Source organism: Rutidosis leptorrhynchoides, chromosome 4, assembly GCF_046630445.1.
Source record: "Rutidosis leptorrhynchoides isolate AG116_Rl617_1_P2 chromosome 4, CSIRO_AGI_Rlap_v1, whole genome shotgun sequence".
In the NCBI taxonomy this organism is placed as follows: domain Eukaryota; kingdom Viridiplantae; phylum Streptophyta; class Magnoliopsida; order Asterales; family Asteraceae; genus Rutidosis; species Rutidosis leptorrhynchoides.
In genome coordinates this window covers 135998737-136017927 of record NC_092336.1, presented here as the reverse complement: position 1 = coordinate 136017927, position 19191 = coordinate 135998737, and the positions used below count along the sequence as shown (strand labels likewise).

The following is a 19191-nucleotide window of genomic DNA, read 5'->3' as shown; positions in this document are numbered from 1 at the left end:
GAAAAATTCTGACCGACTCTAGACAAGATTTCATCAATCATGTCTCCGGGTAGGTCTCTTAAAATATTGGGTTGTCTATCCATTTTGTGTTTTTATACTGTAAAATAGACAAGAGTTAGATTCATAAAAAAATACTTATTAATACAAGCAATTTTTACATATATCATAAAGCATAAGCACACTATATTACATATATTACACTACATGAATACAACTATCTTATTCCGACTCGCTTGTTTCTTCTTCTTCGGTTTTGGTTCGTTTTGCCAAGTTTCTAGGGATATATGATGTTCCCATAATACGAGCCGTCGTTTTCCACATTGGTTTAGAAAAACCTGGTGGTTTAGAGGTTCCCGGGTCATTGTTACAACTTAAGGACTTCGGGGGTTGACGATACATATAAAGTTCATCGGGGTTGGAATTAGATTTCTCTATTTTTATGCCCTTTCCCTTATTATTTTCTTTTGCCTTTTTAAATTCAGTTGGGGTAATTGCTATAACATCATCGGAATTCTCGTCGGAATCCGATTCATCGGAGAATTGGTAATCCTCCCAATATTTTGCTTCCTTGGCGGAAACACCATTGACCATAATTAACCTTGGTCGGTTGGTTGAGGATTTTCTTTTACTTAACCGTTTTATTATTTCTCCCACCAGTTCTATTTCTTCATCCGGTTCCGATTCTTCTTCCGGTTCCGATTCTTCTTCCGGTTCTGACTCTTCTTCCGGTTCCTCTTCGGGAACTTGTGAATCAGTCCACGAATCATTCCAATTTACATTTGACTCTTCATTATTATTAGATGAGTCAATGGGACTTGTTCTAGAGGTAGACATCTATCACATAATATCAAACGCGTTAAGAGATTAATATATCACATAATATTCACATGTTAAAAATATATAGTTTCCAACAAAATTTGTTAAGCAATCATTTTTCAAGTAAACACGGTCGAAGTCTAGACTCACTAATGCATCCTAACAAACTCGATAAGATACACTTATTGATTAAAAACGTTCCATATTAATTGATTTCGTTGCGAGGTTTTGACCTCTATATGAGACGTTTTTCAAAGACTGCATTCATTTTAAAACAAACCATAACCTTTATTTCATCAATAAAGGTTTAAAAAGCTTTTCGTAGATTATCAAATAATGATAATCTAAAATATCCTGTTTACACACGACCATTACATAATGGTTTACAATACAAATATGTTACAACAAAATAAGTTTCTTGAATGCAGTTTTTACACAATATCATACAAGCATGGACTCCAAATCTCGTCCTTAGTTAAGTATGCGACAGCGGAAGCTCTTAATAATCACCTGAGAATAAACATGCTTAAAACGTCAACAAAAATGTTGGTGAGTTATAGGTTTAACCTATATATATCAAATCATAATAATAGACCACAAGATTTCATATTTCAATACACATCCCATACATAGAGATAAAAATCATTCATATGGTGAACACCTGGTAACCGACATTAACAAGATGCATATATAAGAATATCCCCATCATTCCGGGACACCCTTCGGATATGATATAAATTTCGAAGTACTAAAGCATCCGGTACTTTGGATGGGGTTTGTTAGGCCCAATAGATCTATCTTTAGGATTCGCGTCAATTAGGGTGTCTGTTCCCTAATTCTTAGATTACCAGACTTAATAAAAAGGGGCATATTCGATTTCGATAATTCAACCATAGAATGTAGTTTCACGTACTTGTGTCTATTTTGTAAATCATTTATAAAACCTGCATGTATTCTCATCCCAAAAATATTATATTTTAAAAGTGGGACTATAACTCACTTTCACATATTTTTACTTCGTCGGGAAGTAAGACTTGGCCACTGGTTGATTCACGAACCTATAACAATATATACATATATATCAAAGTATGTTCAAAATATATATACAACACTTTTAATATATTTTGATGTTTTAAGTTTATTAAGTCAGCTGTCCTCGTTAGTAACCTACAACTAGTTGTCCACAGTTAGATGTACAGAAATAAATCGATAAATATTATCTTGAATCAATCCACGACCCAGTGTATACGTATCTCAGTATTGATCACAACTCAAATTATATATATTTTGGAATCAACCTCAACCCTTTATAGCTAACTACAACATTCACATATAGAGTGTCTATGGTTGTTCCGAAATATATATAGATGTGTCGACATGACAGGTCGAAACATTGTATACGTGTCTATGGTATCTCAAGATTACATAATATACAATACAAGTTGATTAAGTTATGGTTGGAATAGATTTGTTACCAATTTTCACGTAGCTAAAATGAGAAAAATTATCCAATCTTGTTTTACCCATAACTTCTTCATTTTAAATCCATTTTGAGTTAATCAAATTGCTATGGTTTCATATTGAACTCTATTTTATGAATCTAAACAGAAAAAGTATAGGTTTAAAGTCGGAAAAATAATTTACAAGTTGTTTTTGTAAAGGTAGTCATTTCAGTCGAAAGAACGACGTCTAGATGACCATTTTAGAAAACATACTTCCACTTTGAGTTTAACCAAAATTTTTAGATATAGTTTCATGTTCATAATAAAAATCATTTTCTCAGAATAACAACTTTTAAATCAAAGTTTATCATAGTTTTTAATTAACTAACCCAAAACAGCCCGCGGTGTTACTACGACGGCGTAAATCCGGTTTTACGGTGTTTTTCGTGTTTTCAGGTTTTAAATCATTAAGTTAGCATATCATATAGATATAGAACATGTGTTTAGTTGATTTTAAAAGTCAAGTTAGAAGGATTAACTTTTGTTTGCGAACAAGTTTAGAATTAACTAAACTATGTTCTAGTGATTACAAGTTTAAACCTTCAAATAAGATAGCTTTATATATATATGAATCGAATGATGTTATGAACATCATTACTACCTTAAGTTCCTTGGATAAACCTACTGGAAAAGAGAAAAATGGATCTAGCTTCAATGAATCCTTGGATGGCTCGAAGTTCTTGAAGCAGAATCATGACACGAAAACAAGTTCAAGTAAGATCATCACTTGAAATAAGATTGTTATAGTTATAGAAATTGAACCAAAGTTTGAATATGATTATTACCTTGTATTAGAATGATAACCTACTGTAAGAAACAAAGATTTTTTGAGGTTGGATGATCACCTTACAAGATTGGAAGTGAGCTAGCAAACTTGAAAGTATTCTTGATTTTATGTAACTAGAACTTGTAGAATATATGAAGAACACTTAGAACTTGAAGATAGAACTTGAGAGAGATCAATTAGATGAAGAAAATTGAAGAATGAAAGTGTTTGTAGGTGTTTTTGGTCGTTGGTGTATGGATTAGATATAAAGGATATGTAATTTTGTTTTCATGTAAATAAGTCATGAATGATTACTCATATTTTTGTAATTTTATGAGATATTTCATGCTAGTTGCCAAATGATGGTTCCCACATGTGTTAGGTGACTCACATGGGCTGCTAAGAGCTGATCATTGGAGTGTATATACCAATAGTACATACATCTAAAAGCTGTGTATTGTACGAGTACGAATACGGGTGCATACGAGTAGAATTGTTGATGAAACTGAACGAGGATGTAATTGTAAGCATTTTTGTTAAGTAGAAGTATTTTGATAAGTGTATTGAAGTCTTTAAAAATTGTATAAATACATATTAAAACACTACATGTATATACATTTTAACTGAGTCGTTAAGTCATCGTTAGTCGTTACATGTAAGTGTTGTTTTGAAACCTTTAGGTTAACGATCTTGTTAAATGTTGTTAACCCAATGTTTATAATATCAAATGAGATTTTAAATTATTATATTATCATGATATTATCATGTATGAATATCTCTTAATATGATATATATACATTAAATGTCTTTACAACGATAATCGTTACATATATGTCTCGTTTAAAAATCATTAAGTTAGTAGTCTTGTTTTTACATATGTAGTTCATTGTTAATATACTTAATGATATGTTTACTTATCATAGTATCATGTTAACTATATATATATATATATATATATATATATATATATATATATATATATATATATATATATATATATATATATATATATATATATATATATATATATATATCCATATATATGTCATCATATAGTTTTTACAAGTTTTAACGTTCGTGAATCACCGGTCAACTTGGGTGGTCAATTGTCTATATGAAACATATTTCAATTAATCAAGTCTTAAAAAGTTTGATTGCTTAACATGTTGGAAATATTTAATCATGTAAATATCAATCTCAATTAATATATATAAACATGGAAAAGTTCGGGTCACTACATAGCCTATGTCATGTAACCTCCTCGCATGCTTGCCGAGATAATTTCAATCCTAACATAGATGACTCACCTTATCTTTTTGCTCTTATAATAAAAGCAAACCACTTAGGCTATTAGGAAAGAAACGCCGAAAAGATTCTTTAAAATGAGAGTTTGTTTGAGGACAAGCAAAATTCTAAGTGTGGGATATTTGATATCGGCTAAAAAGTCACGTTTTCACCCCGGTATTAAGGCCCAAAAACAAGAAAGATTCGAACTTTGTTAGTAAAATACTCACTTCGTCGGTTAGAATTGAAGAACAAGTAATTACGAAGACGGTGCAAAAAGAATCAAGAGAATCGGAGCTAAAACGAAGATTCTAGAGCGAAAACGGTGAAAGACAAGAAATCAAGTTATGATCCAGGGAATCAAGGCTGACCAGCAAGCCAAACGGCCTGCCATACGGCCTGCCAGTATGGAAATGGCCTGCCATATACGTGCCACCACACGAGCCACCAAACGGCCTGCCTTACATACGGCCTGCCATAAGGCCTGCCAAACGGCCTGCCAAACGGCCTGCCAGGCGTATTTGGTAATTTTCAAGTCTATTTAAAGGGTCTTTGTCATTCATTCCAACACACACTTCAATTCACTTCTTTCTCTCTCTCTTGTACAATATTAGTCATACTTTCAATGCCTTCTCACCTCCGAGCGGGAAATTAAGTACCCGGAGGTGAACGTTGAAGATTGTATTAGAAGCGGTCTGGAGTCTTGAAGTTGTCACTTTTGTATTCGGAACTCGTTTAATCTACTGGTACTTCTATCTTTTATCTTATATAATGTTTTATGATATTATTGCAATGATTAGCGAGTAGTTATCTTTAGTGTATGCTATGGTGTAAGCAGTTATAATGCTGAAATAATATTATGGTCTGTGTATGCTGTTGAAATGCTTTCCGATTATGCTTTAAACTCAATCGCTTTTCCAACTAATAGAACGTAGTTATAGGCTCTGTTATTGGGAAGTCGTGAACCCCGATTCAGAGTACACTATCTGTGTCACCCCTTGGTAAGAGAAGTCTATCGGATACAACGTAAGATCGACCGAGGCACACCGGTTGTAGTAAGTCTATCGAACTTTGGATTTCGACTGAGGACTCTTTCGTAGTGAAACATCGGACTAGGCCCTTAGTACATTGTCGGTCCTAGACCATGCTAGTGTAGTCACCAAGCATAAAAACTTCGTACGTGCACGCTGAAGCACAGCGGTTGTTGTAAGCTATACCTCTACTAAGTAAGGCCATGGAACACGGTTAGTGTTGACCAGTACACTGTACCATAACGCGGTCTCAAGCATTGCACCCCGCTTGAGGGATTCTTAGTTAATTAAGGAACTGTTTGTTTAGACACATAAAGGATTGGACCGTTAGGATAACCGAACGTGTTCATGGAAGTCAGACTTGACTTGGCCATGGTGTTCTTTATGGTTAAACTCTTTTTAAGGGCCTAACTATCTTTTACCAATCATTAACGAAAGCATTGAAACACATTACGTCTCTCGGATATGGTAAACCATGTATTCTATTATGCTTAAGAAAGTTTAGACCATTTCGGAATGTTAATACGTCACCCAACCGAGTCGCTCAATTGGATGATCCATCTGAATGTGTATGCCTGTAGTCAGACTGCACGGGCGTTGGGGGTAAGGGACGTTGCTGTCTATTCAGAATCTTCAAGCCTAACGCAGTACCCAGTGACATGTCTTATGACAAGGGCGTTTAGGACCAGTGTAATGAATACAGGGCCTCTGCCTATTCATGTGCCAGCATTCCATAATCTCGGCAGAATAACTGATGAAGTCATAGTATGCACTTACTTTAACCTTTTCTGAATTACAAATTTTATAGCATTTACTTTATCTATCTTATAAACTTGAAAATCCCAAAATAAATATTCACTACTCCCTAACTATCTTAGGCTACAATATAGGTTCGATGTTACTGATATCTCAAAAATACGACTCTAGGTCATACTTCCCTTACTTATAAGGAGTAGTAAGATTTAAGCCCCGCTAAATATAAATTTAAAACAGTACCCTCTCCCACGTGTGGCTGATCCTGGCGAGCCGCGGCCTAACGACACCGCGCAAATAAAGAACATCCGTTTCGGCCATATCACTCACAACTATCAATATCTGTTATTGACTAATTCTGAAACTTTTCAATGAGGCGGTTTTGGATGAAGAGCGTTTCTTGAAACAAAAATAAAAAATTGAATGGCTAAGAGTGGGAGATAGTAATTCTAGCTATTCCTATAAAGTAGTTCAAGTGAGAAAGCATAGAAGCAAATTTCAAAATATTGTTGATCAAGAAGGCAATTCGCATCAGGGAGTTGATGTGCCAAAGATTTTTGTGGATCACTACACCAAGTTTTTGCGAAACTCCTACGCCTGCAATAGTATAAGGGATCCTCAAAATCTTTTTTATAGGCAACTTCCATCAGATATTGTGCAAAGCATGATTTGGCCAGTGGCTACGCATGAAGTTAAAGACACGGTTTTTAATATTGAGGATGATAAATCTCCAGGTCCGGATTGATATTCTGCTGCATTTTTAAAAAACGCATGGTGTATTATTGGTGATGATGTGGCTGAGGCTGTAAAAGAATTTTTTGCCAATGGACAGTTTTTAAAGGAAATAAATCACACCACAATTTCCTTACTTTCGAAGACTCAAGTTCCATCTCAGGTTAATGATTTTCGTCCTATTTCGTGTTGTAATGTTATCTATAAAATCATTAGCAAAATTATCACGAATCGTATTAGAGATGGTTTGAAGTATAATGTGAGTGAAAACCAATCGGTGTTTATTCCGGGACGTCGTATTTCGGATAACATCTTGTTGGCGCAGGAATTGATGAAAAATTACCATATAGACTAGGTTATTCCTAGATGCACGTTCACGGTTGATATTCAAAAAGCATATGATACGGTTGATTGGAGCTTTCTTGAGTCTACCCTCCATCGTTTCGGGTTCTGTCATACTATGGTTAACTGGATTATGAAGTGTGTCTCAACGACATCGTTTTCTTTGAATGTTAATAGAGAGCTTCACGGGTTCTTCCAAGGTAAAAGGGGTTTACGTCAGGGGGATCCATTGTCTCTGTACCTTTTCACTATTGTTATGGAAGTCTTGACTCTTATGCTTAAAAGAGAAGTTAGCGAGTCAGAGTTGTTTAAATATCATTTGAAGTGTGATAAATTGGAAATTGTTAATCTTTGCTTCGCAGATGATTTATTTTTGTTATCGTGTACTTATAAAGAATCGGTTATGGTTATTGCTAATGCTCTTGAAGAATTTAAATTGTGTTCAGGTCTTGTCCCTACCTTGCCGAAAAGTACAGTGTTCCTAGCCAACTGTTCGATTGCTACTAAAAATTAAATTTTGGAGATTATGCCTTTTGCCAAAGGTAGCCTGCCTATAAGATATTTGGGTGTACCCCTTGTTTCATCTAGGCTTTTGTATCGTGATTGTCAAGTTCTGGTGGAAAGAGTGAAGCTTAAATTAGAGGACTGGAAAAATAAATTCCTATCTTTTGCGGGTAGAGTGCAACTCATTATTTCGGTATTGACTGCAATGCAAGTATACTGGTCATCTGTTTTCATTCTTCCGGATGTTGTCATCAAAGATATCGAAAAGCTTATAAGGGGTTTTTGTGGTGCCAAGGTGAGATGAAAAAAGGTAAGGCGAAAGTTAAATGGGATGAGGTTTGTTTGCCGAAGGAAGAGGGTGGCCTGGGTATTAAACGGTTGAAAGGGTGGAATGTGGCAGTGATACCTTATCATTTATGGTCTCATTATTCATAAGAAATTGCTATGGGTGAAGTGAATTCATGAATATCGGGTGCGATGTAAAAGTGTGTGGGAAGTGTCGGTACAAGCAACGGATAGTTGGGGATGGCATAAAATTTTGCTCATACGTGACACTATTCGACCATATATTATTCATCAGATTGTTAATGGCTATCCGTGTTCGGCTTGGTATGATTCTTGGAACGATCTCTGCCCGTTGGCGAAACTTGTTTCGTATAGAGATATCAATGCGGCTGGATTCTCCACGGTAACTAAGGTTAATGAGGTTATTGATCATCAGGGTTGGAAATGGCCTGTTAATTGGAATCAGAAGTATCAAAGTTTGAATTTATCTATCCCACTATTATTAACAATGAGGAAGATAAAGCTATGTGAAGAGACTTTAATGGTAATCTGTGGCAATTTTCGGTGAGCATAGTTTGGCAGACTATAAGGCCTCATGCAAGCGTCGTGGGATGGATTTCAGTTATATGGTATCCTCAATGCATTCCTAGACACATATTTATCTCTTGATTATTGGTTCGAGAGAAGATCGAGACTCAAGATAGAGTCAAATCATGGGAAAACATGGCTGGTAACTCGTTGGTATGCGCTTTTTGTAAGCAAGAACCACGCTCGCATTTTCATTTATTTTTTGAATGTTCGTTCCCGAAGATTATTTGGAAGAAAGTATTGAATATTATTGAAGTTGAAAGGTCTGATCATGGTTGGAAAGAGTTTTTTCAGTTTATTAGTCCTTCGCCTCATCGGAATGTGGCGAGAGTTATTATAGCGAAATTAATGTTCTCCGCTACGGTGTATTGTATATGGTCGGAGAGAAAAAATTAGTGTTTCAATGGTGAAACAACCCGTCCATATTACTATAAACGCAGTACGTTATTCATTGGTCCCATAGCGAGGTATTTGACCTCTATATGATACGTTTTAGAAAATATCGCATTCGTTTCATAAAAAGCACACCATTATTATACATAATGCATGTTTTAAACAATTGGGTGATTATTTAAGGAATAATCCCCATAATACATCGGTTTTCAAATACTACACATGTGACATAACAGTCGAATATAATACAAGACAAAGGTTTTATTGAATGCAACACTTTATTTAAATAAAAGTATGAGACTCCATGCACAGCTTGCTCAGATAATGCAACAGCTGAAGACTTTTTAAAGGACCTGAGAATAAACATGCTTAAACAGTCAACACAAAAGTTAGTGAGATATATAGGTTTAAAGCTAGCATCGATATAAATATAGACCACAAGATTTCATAGTTATAAATATTTCAATAAAGATATTCTATAAGTTGTTGAGCGCTTCGGTAATGATACTTAACCATTAATATGGCATATTCCCTTTATTATGAAATCTCTCTACACTGTACCAAGTGTAGTAAAAACTAAGTACTATGCAACCGTTTACGATACTAGAGCGACTGGCCCGGTTGGGGTTGTCAAACCCGATAGATCTATCAATAAGATTCGCGCTTACATGTTCATACAACATGTAAATATTAGTTACCAAGCTATTTGGGAAGATATGCAAGGTGGTACAACTCAACGTAGAATATATTTTAAGTACTTGTGTCCATAGCGTAAAACATAATATGCATGTATTCTCATCCCAAAAATATTTTTAGAGTTTAAAAATGGGACTATATACTCACGGTAGTAAAAGTATATTAATAATAAGTTTTCAACTTATTAAAAATATAGTCGTCGTCCTTGGATTCACGAACCTGTAACAATATATATATATATATATATATATATATATATATATATATATATATATATATATATATATATATATATATATATATATATATATATATCAAAATGTAATACAACTATATTCATATCATATCTTAAATCACATGTGATTGTTTAAGTTCATACTTTCAATCACGTGTGATTGTTTACGTTCATATTTTCAATCACGTGTGATTGTTTAAGTTTATATTTTCAATCACGTGTGATTGTTTAAGCTGTCAAGTTAGCAGTCCAACATTAGTAGTCCATAATTAGTAGTCCACAGTTAGTAGTCCACAGTTAATAGTAAATATATAGATAGATACATCACCTTGAAATAATCAAGACATAGTATACACGTATTGAATAAGACTCAATCATGACCCACGATACCGCTATTGTAGTTACACGTATTGTGTATGTGGTTTCTTTTGATTTATCTGACGTATTGTGTAACCATGACATGTTAGAATACATGTATAATACAATAAAAGTTAGCTAAGATATGGTTAGTATAGATTTTTGTAAAATCATCACGTAGTCATTTTAGCCATTTTTAACCAATATTGTTTTGCTCATAATTTCTTCATTATAAATCCGTTTTGAGTTAATCAAATTTCTATGGTTTCATAACGAACTGAAATTTGTAAAACTAAACTGAAAAATTGGTGGTTTGTAGTCGGAGTTACAGGTTACATAACTATTTTTAAAGAGGTAGTCATTTCCGTCGAAGAACGACATCTTGATGACCATTTTGAAAAACATACTTCTACTTTGAGTTTAACCATGATTCTTGGATATAGTTTCATGTTCATATAAAATATCATTTTCCCAGAAGAACAACTGTTAAATCAAATATTATCATAGTTTTTAATTATCTAACCCAAAACAGCCCCCAGTTTTACTACGACGGCGTATGTCCGGTTTTACGGTGTTCTTCGTGTTTCCAAGTTTTAACTCATTAAGTTAGCATATCATATAGATATAAAACATGTGTTAAGTTGTTTTTAAAAGTCAAGTTAGAAGGATTAACTTTATTTGCGAACAAGTTTAGAATCAACTAAACTATGTTCTAGTTTATAAACTCTTATATAGATAGTATAATTATATGAATTGAACAAGAGTTTTGGTAAGGCTAATACCTTGATTTAAGAAAGGGAAGTAGCTGAATATGAAGAGGATTTCTAGAGCTTGAAAGACTCCTTGAAAGGTTGCTTAAAGAATATCAAACTTGGAAGCAAAACTTGAAACAAATGAAAGTGTTCTTGATCACTTCTTATATGATGTTTATGGATTGTTTTTGTAACTAGTTTTTGCTGTGGATGATGAAAGTTTATTAGAACTTGAAGAGAGGATATTAGATATTGTTTTTAGAGAGAAAGAATAAGAGAATACTTGGAAGAGAATTGAAAGTAGAATGGATGTAAATGTGTGTAAAAATATATCATGTAAGGCCTTTATATACTACTTGTAATTTGTTGTTTTATGACAAATATCTAGGATAAGTTAAATACCATGAGGTCATGCATGACATAATAAGATTGATGATGTCATGCATGACATAATACATCAATCATTCAAATTACTATTGATATATATGAATAGTAAATACTTCAAGAAGTTGCGTATAATACATGTATAAATATTGTATAAGTATGACTAGAATTCTTGAGAAAAATGAACGAGAATACGAGTATAGCTATCTTTCATATGTATATGTATATTATAAAGTATACTCAATATTTTAAAATATGTATTTATAATCATGATACATAATATATAAATATATAACTTAATTACGTCGTTTAAATAGTACACAAATATTGTTCGAAAATTCTTAAGTTAATAGTTTCAAAATATATATTCATAATACTTTGTTAAAATGACAAATAAGATAATTAATTCTTATATTTGCTTGAGCTGTTTGACTTCACGGTCCATGATTTCAACAGGCTCTTCTATAAAATGCAGTTTCTCGTCGATTTGGATTTCTTCAATAGGAACAATGAGGTCTTCTTTTGCAAGGCATTTCCTTAGGTTCGAGACGTGAAAGGTATTGTGTACTCCAGTAAGTTGTTGTGGTAGCTTAAGTCGATAAGCCACCGGTCCAATACATTCGATGATCTTAAATGGTCCTACGTATCTTAGGTTTAATTTACCCCTCTTACCAAAGCGTATCACACCTTTCCAAGGTGACACCTTTAACATAACCATGTCATCAACCTGAAATTCTAACGGCTTCCTTCGAACATCAGCATAGCTCTTTTGACAACTTTGGGCGGTCTTCAATCTCTCCTTGATTTGCACAATCTTTTCAGTAGTCTCCTGTATGATCTCGGGACCAGTCAATTGTCTGTCACTTACTTCGTTCCAACAGATAGGGGATCTACACTTTATTCCATAAAGTGCTTCGAATGGTGCAGCATTAATACTCTTATGATAACTGTTGTTATATGAGAATTCTACCTATAGTAAATATTTATCCCATCCGTTTCCGAAATCGATCACACATGCTCTAAGCATGTCTTCAAGAGTCTGAATGGTCCTTTCACTTTGCCCATCGGTTTGAGTATGATATGCAGTCCTCATATCCAGACGAGTCCCTAGAGCCTCATGTAGTGATTGCCAAAACCTTGACGTAAACCTACTGTCGCGATCGGATATAATGGAGATAGGTACTCCATGTCTTGAAACAACTTCCTTCATGTATAATCGTACCAATTTCTCCATCTTATCCATTTCCTTCATAGGTAGGAAATGTGTAGATTTGGTGAGACGATCGACAATTACCCAAATGGTGTCATAACTCCATACAGTCTTTGGTAGCTTCGTGATGAAATCCATAGTAATACATTCCCATTTCCATTCCGGGATTTCTGATTGTTGAAGCAAACCTGATGGTTTCTGATGTTCTGCCTTGACTTTGGAGCAAGTCAAACATTCTTTAATGTATGTTGCAATGTCAGCCTTCAAATTCGGCCACTAAAAGTGTGCTTTTAGATCTTGATACATCTTTCCAGCTCCTGAATATATCGAGTATCTCGTCTTATGTGCCTCATCCAAAACCAATTTTCTTAACCCTTTAAACTTCGGTACCCAAATGCGTCCAGCGAAGTATCGGGTTCCGTCTTCTCGTGTAACAAGCTGTTTATCTAACCCTTTAAGCATCTCATTTCCAAAGTTTTCTTCAGAAAGAGCTCCTTGGTGAGCCTCCTTAATTTGGGTAGCGAGGTTCGTACGAATCTTCATATTTATTGCTCATACTCGAATCGGCTCTCTTTCCTTCCTGCTTAAAGCATCTGCTACTAAATTTGCCTTCCCGAGATGATAGCGAATTTCACAATCGTAGTCGTTTATCAGCTCGACCCACCTACGTTGCCTCATGTTCAGTTGTTTTTGGTTGAAGATATGTTGAAGGCTTTTATGATCGGTATACACAGTACATTTAATCCCATACAAGTAGTATCTCCAAATCTTTAATGCAAACACCACTGCTCCTAATTCTAGATCATGAGTCGTATAATTTTGTTCATGAATCTTTAGTTGTCGGGATGCATATGCAATAACCTTCTTTCATTGCATGAGGACACAACCAAAACCTTGTCGCGAAGCGTCACAATAAATTACAAAATCATCGTTTCCTTCAGGTAACAATAGAATAGGCGATGTGGTCAACTTCTTCTTCAATAATTAAAATGCGGCTTCCTGCTCAGAAGTCCATTCGTACTTCTTCCCTTTGTGTGTTAATAATGTCAATGGTTTGACTATCCGGGAAAAATCTTGAATAAACCTTCTTTAATAGCCAGCAAGACCCAAAAATTGGCGTATTTGCGTTGGAGTGTTTGGGGTCTCCCACTTATCAATGGCTTCAATCTTGGCTGGATCAACCTGAATTCCTTCACTGCTGACAATGTGACCAAGGAACTGTACTTCCTTCAGCCAAAAGGCGCACTTGGAAATTTTTGCGTATAACTGTTCTTTCTTCAACAGTTCCAGCACCAACCTTAAATGTTGCTCATGTTCTTGTTCATTTTTGGAATAAATAAGAATATCATCAATAAAGATAATTACAAACTTATCCAAATACGGACTGCATACCCGATTCATGAGGTCCATGAATACAGCTGGTGCATTTGTCAGCTCGAACGACATGATAAAAAATTCATAATGACCATAGCGTGTCTGAAATGCGGTTTTTGGAATATCTTCTTCTTTGACTCGCAACTATTGATAACCCGATCTTAGATCGATCTTGGAGTAAACACGTGATCCTTGCAGCTGATCAAACAAGTCATCAATTCTCAGTAATGGGTACCGATTCTTGATAGTTAACTTTTTTAGTTCACGGTAATCTATACACATGCGGAAGGATCCATCTTTCTTCTTGATGAATAAAATCGGTGCTCCCCATGGTGAAGTACTCGGTCGAATGAATCCACGGTTGAGTAGTTCTTGTAACTGACTTTGTAGTTCTTTTATTTCAGATGGTGCGAGTCTGTATGGAGCACGAGCCACCGGTTCAGCTCCTGGTACTAGATCTATTTGAAATTCTACAAATCTATTTGGAGGTAATCCCGGTAATTCTTTCGGAAACACTTCGGGGAATTCTCTTGCCACAGGCACATCGTTGATGCTCTTCTCGTTCTCCTTCGTTTCGACTTTATTAACATGTACTAAGATAGCATAACACCCTTTCTTCAAGAACTTTTGGGCTTTCAAGCAGCTAATGAGTTTTAGCTTTGAGTTACCCTTCTCTCCATAAATCATTACTGATGTTTTATCCTTACGAGGAATGCAAATTGCCTTCTTGGCACACACAACTTCAGCTCCTATTTTGGACATCCTGTCCATGCTGACTATTACATCAAAACTTCCTAATTCTACGGGTATCAAATCAATTTTAAACATTTTTCCGGCTAAATTTATTTTACAATCACGGTAAATTTTATCGGCTTTAATTAGTTTACCATTAGCTAACTCAATCATGTACTTCACATCTAGAGGTAATGATGAACAATTCAATTTAGCATAAAAGTCTCTACACATGTAACTTCTATCGGCACCAGTATCAAATATAATAGATGCTGATAAGTTATTAATGGTAAACGTACCCGTAACAAGCTCCGGATCTTCACACGCCTCTCTGGCATTAATATTAAACACTCTTCCACGTGAAGGTCCGTTGTTATTCTCTAGATTCAGACACTGGATCATAATATGACCCTGTTTCTCACACCCGTAACAAGTAACAGTGGCCAAGGCAGTTCTATCTGCATTGGTGGCAGGAGTCTTGGTGCCATTTGTATTTGTAACGGAAACCCTACAATCTTCAGCAAGATGACCCCTTCAATTACATTTGTTGCACACCACATTGTAAAAACCAGTGTGATGTTTGTGGCATCTATTGCATAAGGGTTTACGCCCTTTGTAACCTGAACTTGAACCACTACCCGTACCTTGCGTAGTTTCCTATTTCTTGAGAGATTGTTGTTGGTGACCTCGATCACGGTTTCCATCCCACTTTTTTTTTGTTATCTGATACCTTGGCATCGGTATTTGATGCGTTCTTATCCAAGATGATCTAATCCATTAGCTCGTTTGCCATGATGATAGCTTCATGGATTGTCTTAGGTTTGGATGCTATAATATTGGCCTTGATGTTCTTTGGCAGACCATCTTTGTACAATTCAATCTTTCGCTCTTTCGTTGGTACCAATTCAGGACATAACAAGGCTAATTCCATGAATCGCCTGTTATAGTTGGTAAGTTCCGTTCTGACAACTTTCAGATTTCGTAACTCGGCTTCCATTTTTCTAACCTCGTTTCTTGGGCAATATTCGTTAATTAGCATATTTTTCAACTACTCCCAAGGAGTATCATATGCCTCATCGCCCCCGAAAGCTTTTACATAGTTTATCCACCATGTAAGTGCACCATCTTGTAATGCACATGAAGCATGCTTTGTCCTATCGCCTTCCGCACAACCACTAATTTTAAATACGGACTCGAGCTTTTCGAACCATCGGGTTAAACCGACTGGTCCTTCTGTTCCGCTGAATGATGAAGGTTTGCAACCTTGAAATGCTTTATATGAGCATCCAACACGAGGGTTTGTGTTGTTTGTTGCTGCTCTTGCCTCTTCAACCCAAAGCATTCGGTCGTTTACGCATTGGTTGATAAGTTCCTCAATTTCTTATTCCGTCATTCGGTTCAATCGAGCCCTGTTTCTTCAATAAACATATAAGATAATTAATCATATAGAATATTATAGGTGTAGCAAGTAATTAATGGTACGTCGTGGCATATTAATAATATGAACCAATTATTATAAAAGCCTTTTCTTCTTATTAGCATTTTATAATTTTATGCAGGGTAGTACCTACCCGTTAAAGTTCATACTTAATAGCTTAGTACAACAATTAACTACTACAATCCAAATAATATTCTATCATGAAAAACTTAATACCTTAGTACTTCACGCTTAAACTTTTGGTACAATATTTTATAATAATACAATACCACTATTTTACATAAAACATAGATAAGATGAAATATAGCACACGATAACTATTATACAAGGAGTGAAGTATGGTAGCTGCTGGGATAGATTAGAAATGACGAGACTTCTTATTGTTTGGGAACAAATCTGGGAAATCTGCGGGATCTGGGAAACCAAAGAGTTTTCGCATCTCAGACACTGACATCGTTCTCATTATAGCGGTACGTTTGTATCTTGGTCGGGATGGTGCCTCAATAGAGTTATTAACAGGAGGATGACTAGGGGTAGAAGTGTCAGGTTCACTTTGTCCAACAATTGCTTTATTAATTTCCGGATTCGGAAATTCTGGTTTGGTGACTACAGGTTCCTTTCCCTTTTTAAATTCTTTCTCAGTAATCTCCTTTACTTCCTCCTCATCCTCAGGATCATTTTCAGGTTCTTTCACTTTCGGTTCTTCCAGAAATTGTGAATCTCCCCAGAATGTGTCCTCTTTCGGGTCTTCATCATCATCAGATAAATTGATGATTGGCACCTTTGCTAGAGATTCCTCTTCGGAGTCGCTGATTATGATAATGATATTGGTGCTAGAAGTAGACATCTATCACACATTAACTACCACATTAGAAATATATCACCTAATATTTACATGTTTTAATAATCAATTTCTGATCAAAAATGATAAGCAATGATTTTCAAAACAGACACGGTCAAAGTCGAGACTCACTAATGCATCCTAACAAATACCGATCAGACACACTAATGCAATTTCTGGTTCACTAAGACCTCTGCTCGGATACCAACTGAAACAACCAGTCCATATTACTATAAACGCAGCACGTTATTCATTGGTCCCAAAGTGAGGTATTTATTAGAAAATAATTCTCCACACATTGTGGGATATATTTCATTCATATTTATAATACATACAAAACTTGTACAATAAGCTTGAATACAATATATGGAAACTAAATCTATACAATATTTTCTCATAACTTGTTTTCTAAGCATACCTTGACCTATACATTTAACTTGGTCCATAAGTAATACATTATTACTCTAATACCCCCCCCCCCCCTCAAGCGAAGAGGTGTGAAATCAACTCAGAGCTTGGTGTAGAAAGACTTGAACAATGAACAATTCGAGCTCTTAATAATGCTTCTTCAAAGGCTGTCCAAACTTCACAAGTGGTGTGTAAACCGAGCACGTCAGATGGTGCTTCTTCCAAGGTAATCCTAACGACACTGGTGGTGGACATACTGAGCATGGAAAAAAGTAGAATAGAGAAGAAATTTTTTTTTATTTTTTTTATTTTTGTTTAGAAAAAAAAAATTGAAGAAAGTTGAGATTGAAGAAAAAGAAGAATAGAGAAGAAGATAAATGTGTCGGCGGTGTAAAGAGATGGAGACACAGATAGCCTGACTCGGTCTCGATGTAGCGACAACGGCACACACAATGGGCCTGACTCGGACTCGCTGAAAAACCTGCTCGACAAAGAGATTAAATGTACGATCATGACTATGATTGCTCAATGATCGGGTGGAGAATTTATACGAAATAAATGTTGATCAATCACTTTATATTAAAGTTCGGTACTGTCACGTGAGGAAGGGAAAAAAAATATATTAACGAATGATTGGTGTTTAAATCGATGATCAGTGATTTTAAGAAGGTTATATGTTATAATATTAATCATGACAACTAATATTAATCGTGACAACTAGATGAAGAACAAAGAAAAATTTGGTTGATCATGCATAGAAACAAACAATAAATTCTTTTGGACTAAAAGGCCAAAAGGATGTGTACCCGTAATAGATTTAGAAAAGAAAGAAAAGAAGTTTTAAGGGTTGTTGATCCTGCAGAATTAATATCACCGATTTTTTAAGACAAAAGAAGCGAAAGTTTTTTATTTTTATTGATCGTGAGGATCGATTAGGCTGATAGAGGGACTTCCCCTTTGACTTATATGCATATATTTGTTTTTGTCCATGACCGATGTGGGATATTTTCCCAACACGCCCCCTCACATCGAGGCGTGGAACAGTTGTAGAGATGGCTGCAAGAAGAAGGCCTGACTCAATCTCTTTGTAGCGACGGCGGCACACACATGGGGGCCTGACTCGGACTCGCTTTGTAAAACCATTTATCTGAGCTCTAATACCATATTAGAAAATAATTCTCCACACATTGTGGGATATATTTCATTCATATTTATAATACATACAGGACTTGTACAAAAAGCTAGAATACAATATATGGAAACTAAATCTATACAATATTTTCTCATAACTTGTTCCCTAAGCATACCTTGACCTATACATTTAACTTGGTCCATAAGTAATACATTATTACTCTAATAGTATTTGACCTCTATATGATAGGTTTTAGAAAATATTGCATTCGTTTCATAAAAAGCACACCATTATTATACATAATGCATGTTTTAAACAATTGGGTGATTATTTAAGGAATAATCCCCATAATACATCGGTTTTCAAATACTACACATGTGACATAACAGTCGAATATAATACAAGACAAAAGTTTTATTGAATGCAACACTTTATTTAAATAAAAGTATGAGACTCCATGCACAGCTTGCTCATATAATGCAACAGCGGAAGACTTTCTTAAGGACCTGAGAATAAACATTCTTAAACAGTCAACAAAAAAGTTGGTGAGATATATAGGTTTAAAGCTAGCATCGATATAAATATAGACCACAAGATTTCATAGTTATAAATATTTCAATAAAGATATTCTATAAG

General features: G+C 35.1%; 1 protein-coding gene across 1 annotated transcript; it reads left to right on the top strand.

Annotated features, from left to right (window-relative positions):
- The first annotated feature begins 7344 nt into the window (after positions 1-7344).
- On the top strand, positions 7345-7740 carry LOC139841033 (uncharacterized mitochondrial protein AtMg01250-like). The gene has a single exon (XM_071831269.1). The coding sequence runs from the start codon at positions 7345-7347 to the stop codon at positions 7738-7740; it is 396 nt and encodes a 131-aa protein (XP_071687370.1).
- The last annotated feature ends 11451 nt before the right edge of the window (positions 7741-19191 follow it).

Excerpts from the sequence above, each read along its gene's own strand:
- LOC139841033 (XM_071831269.1), top strand. The coding sequence starts at position 7,345 with ATGGTTAACTGGATTATGAAGTGTGTCTCAACGACATCGTTTTCTTTG.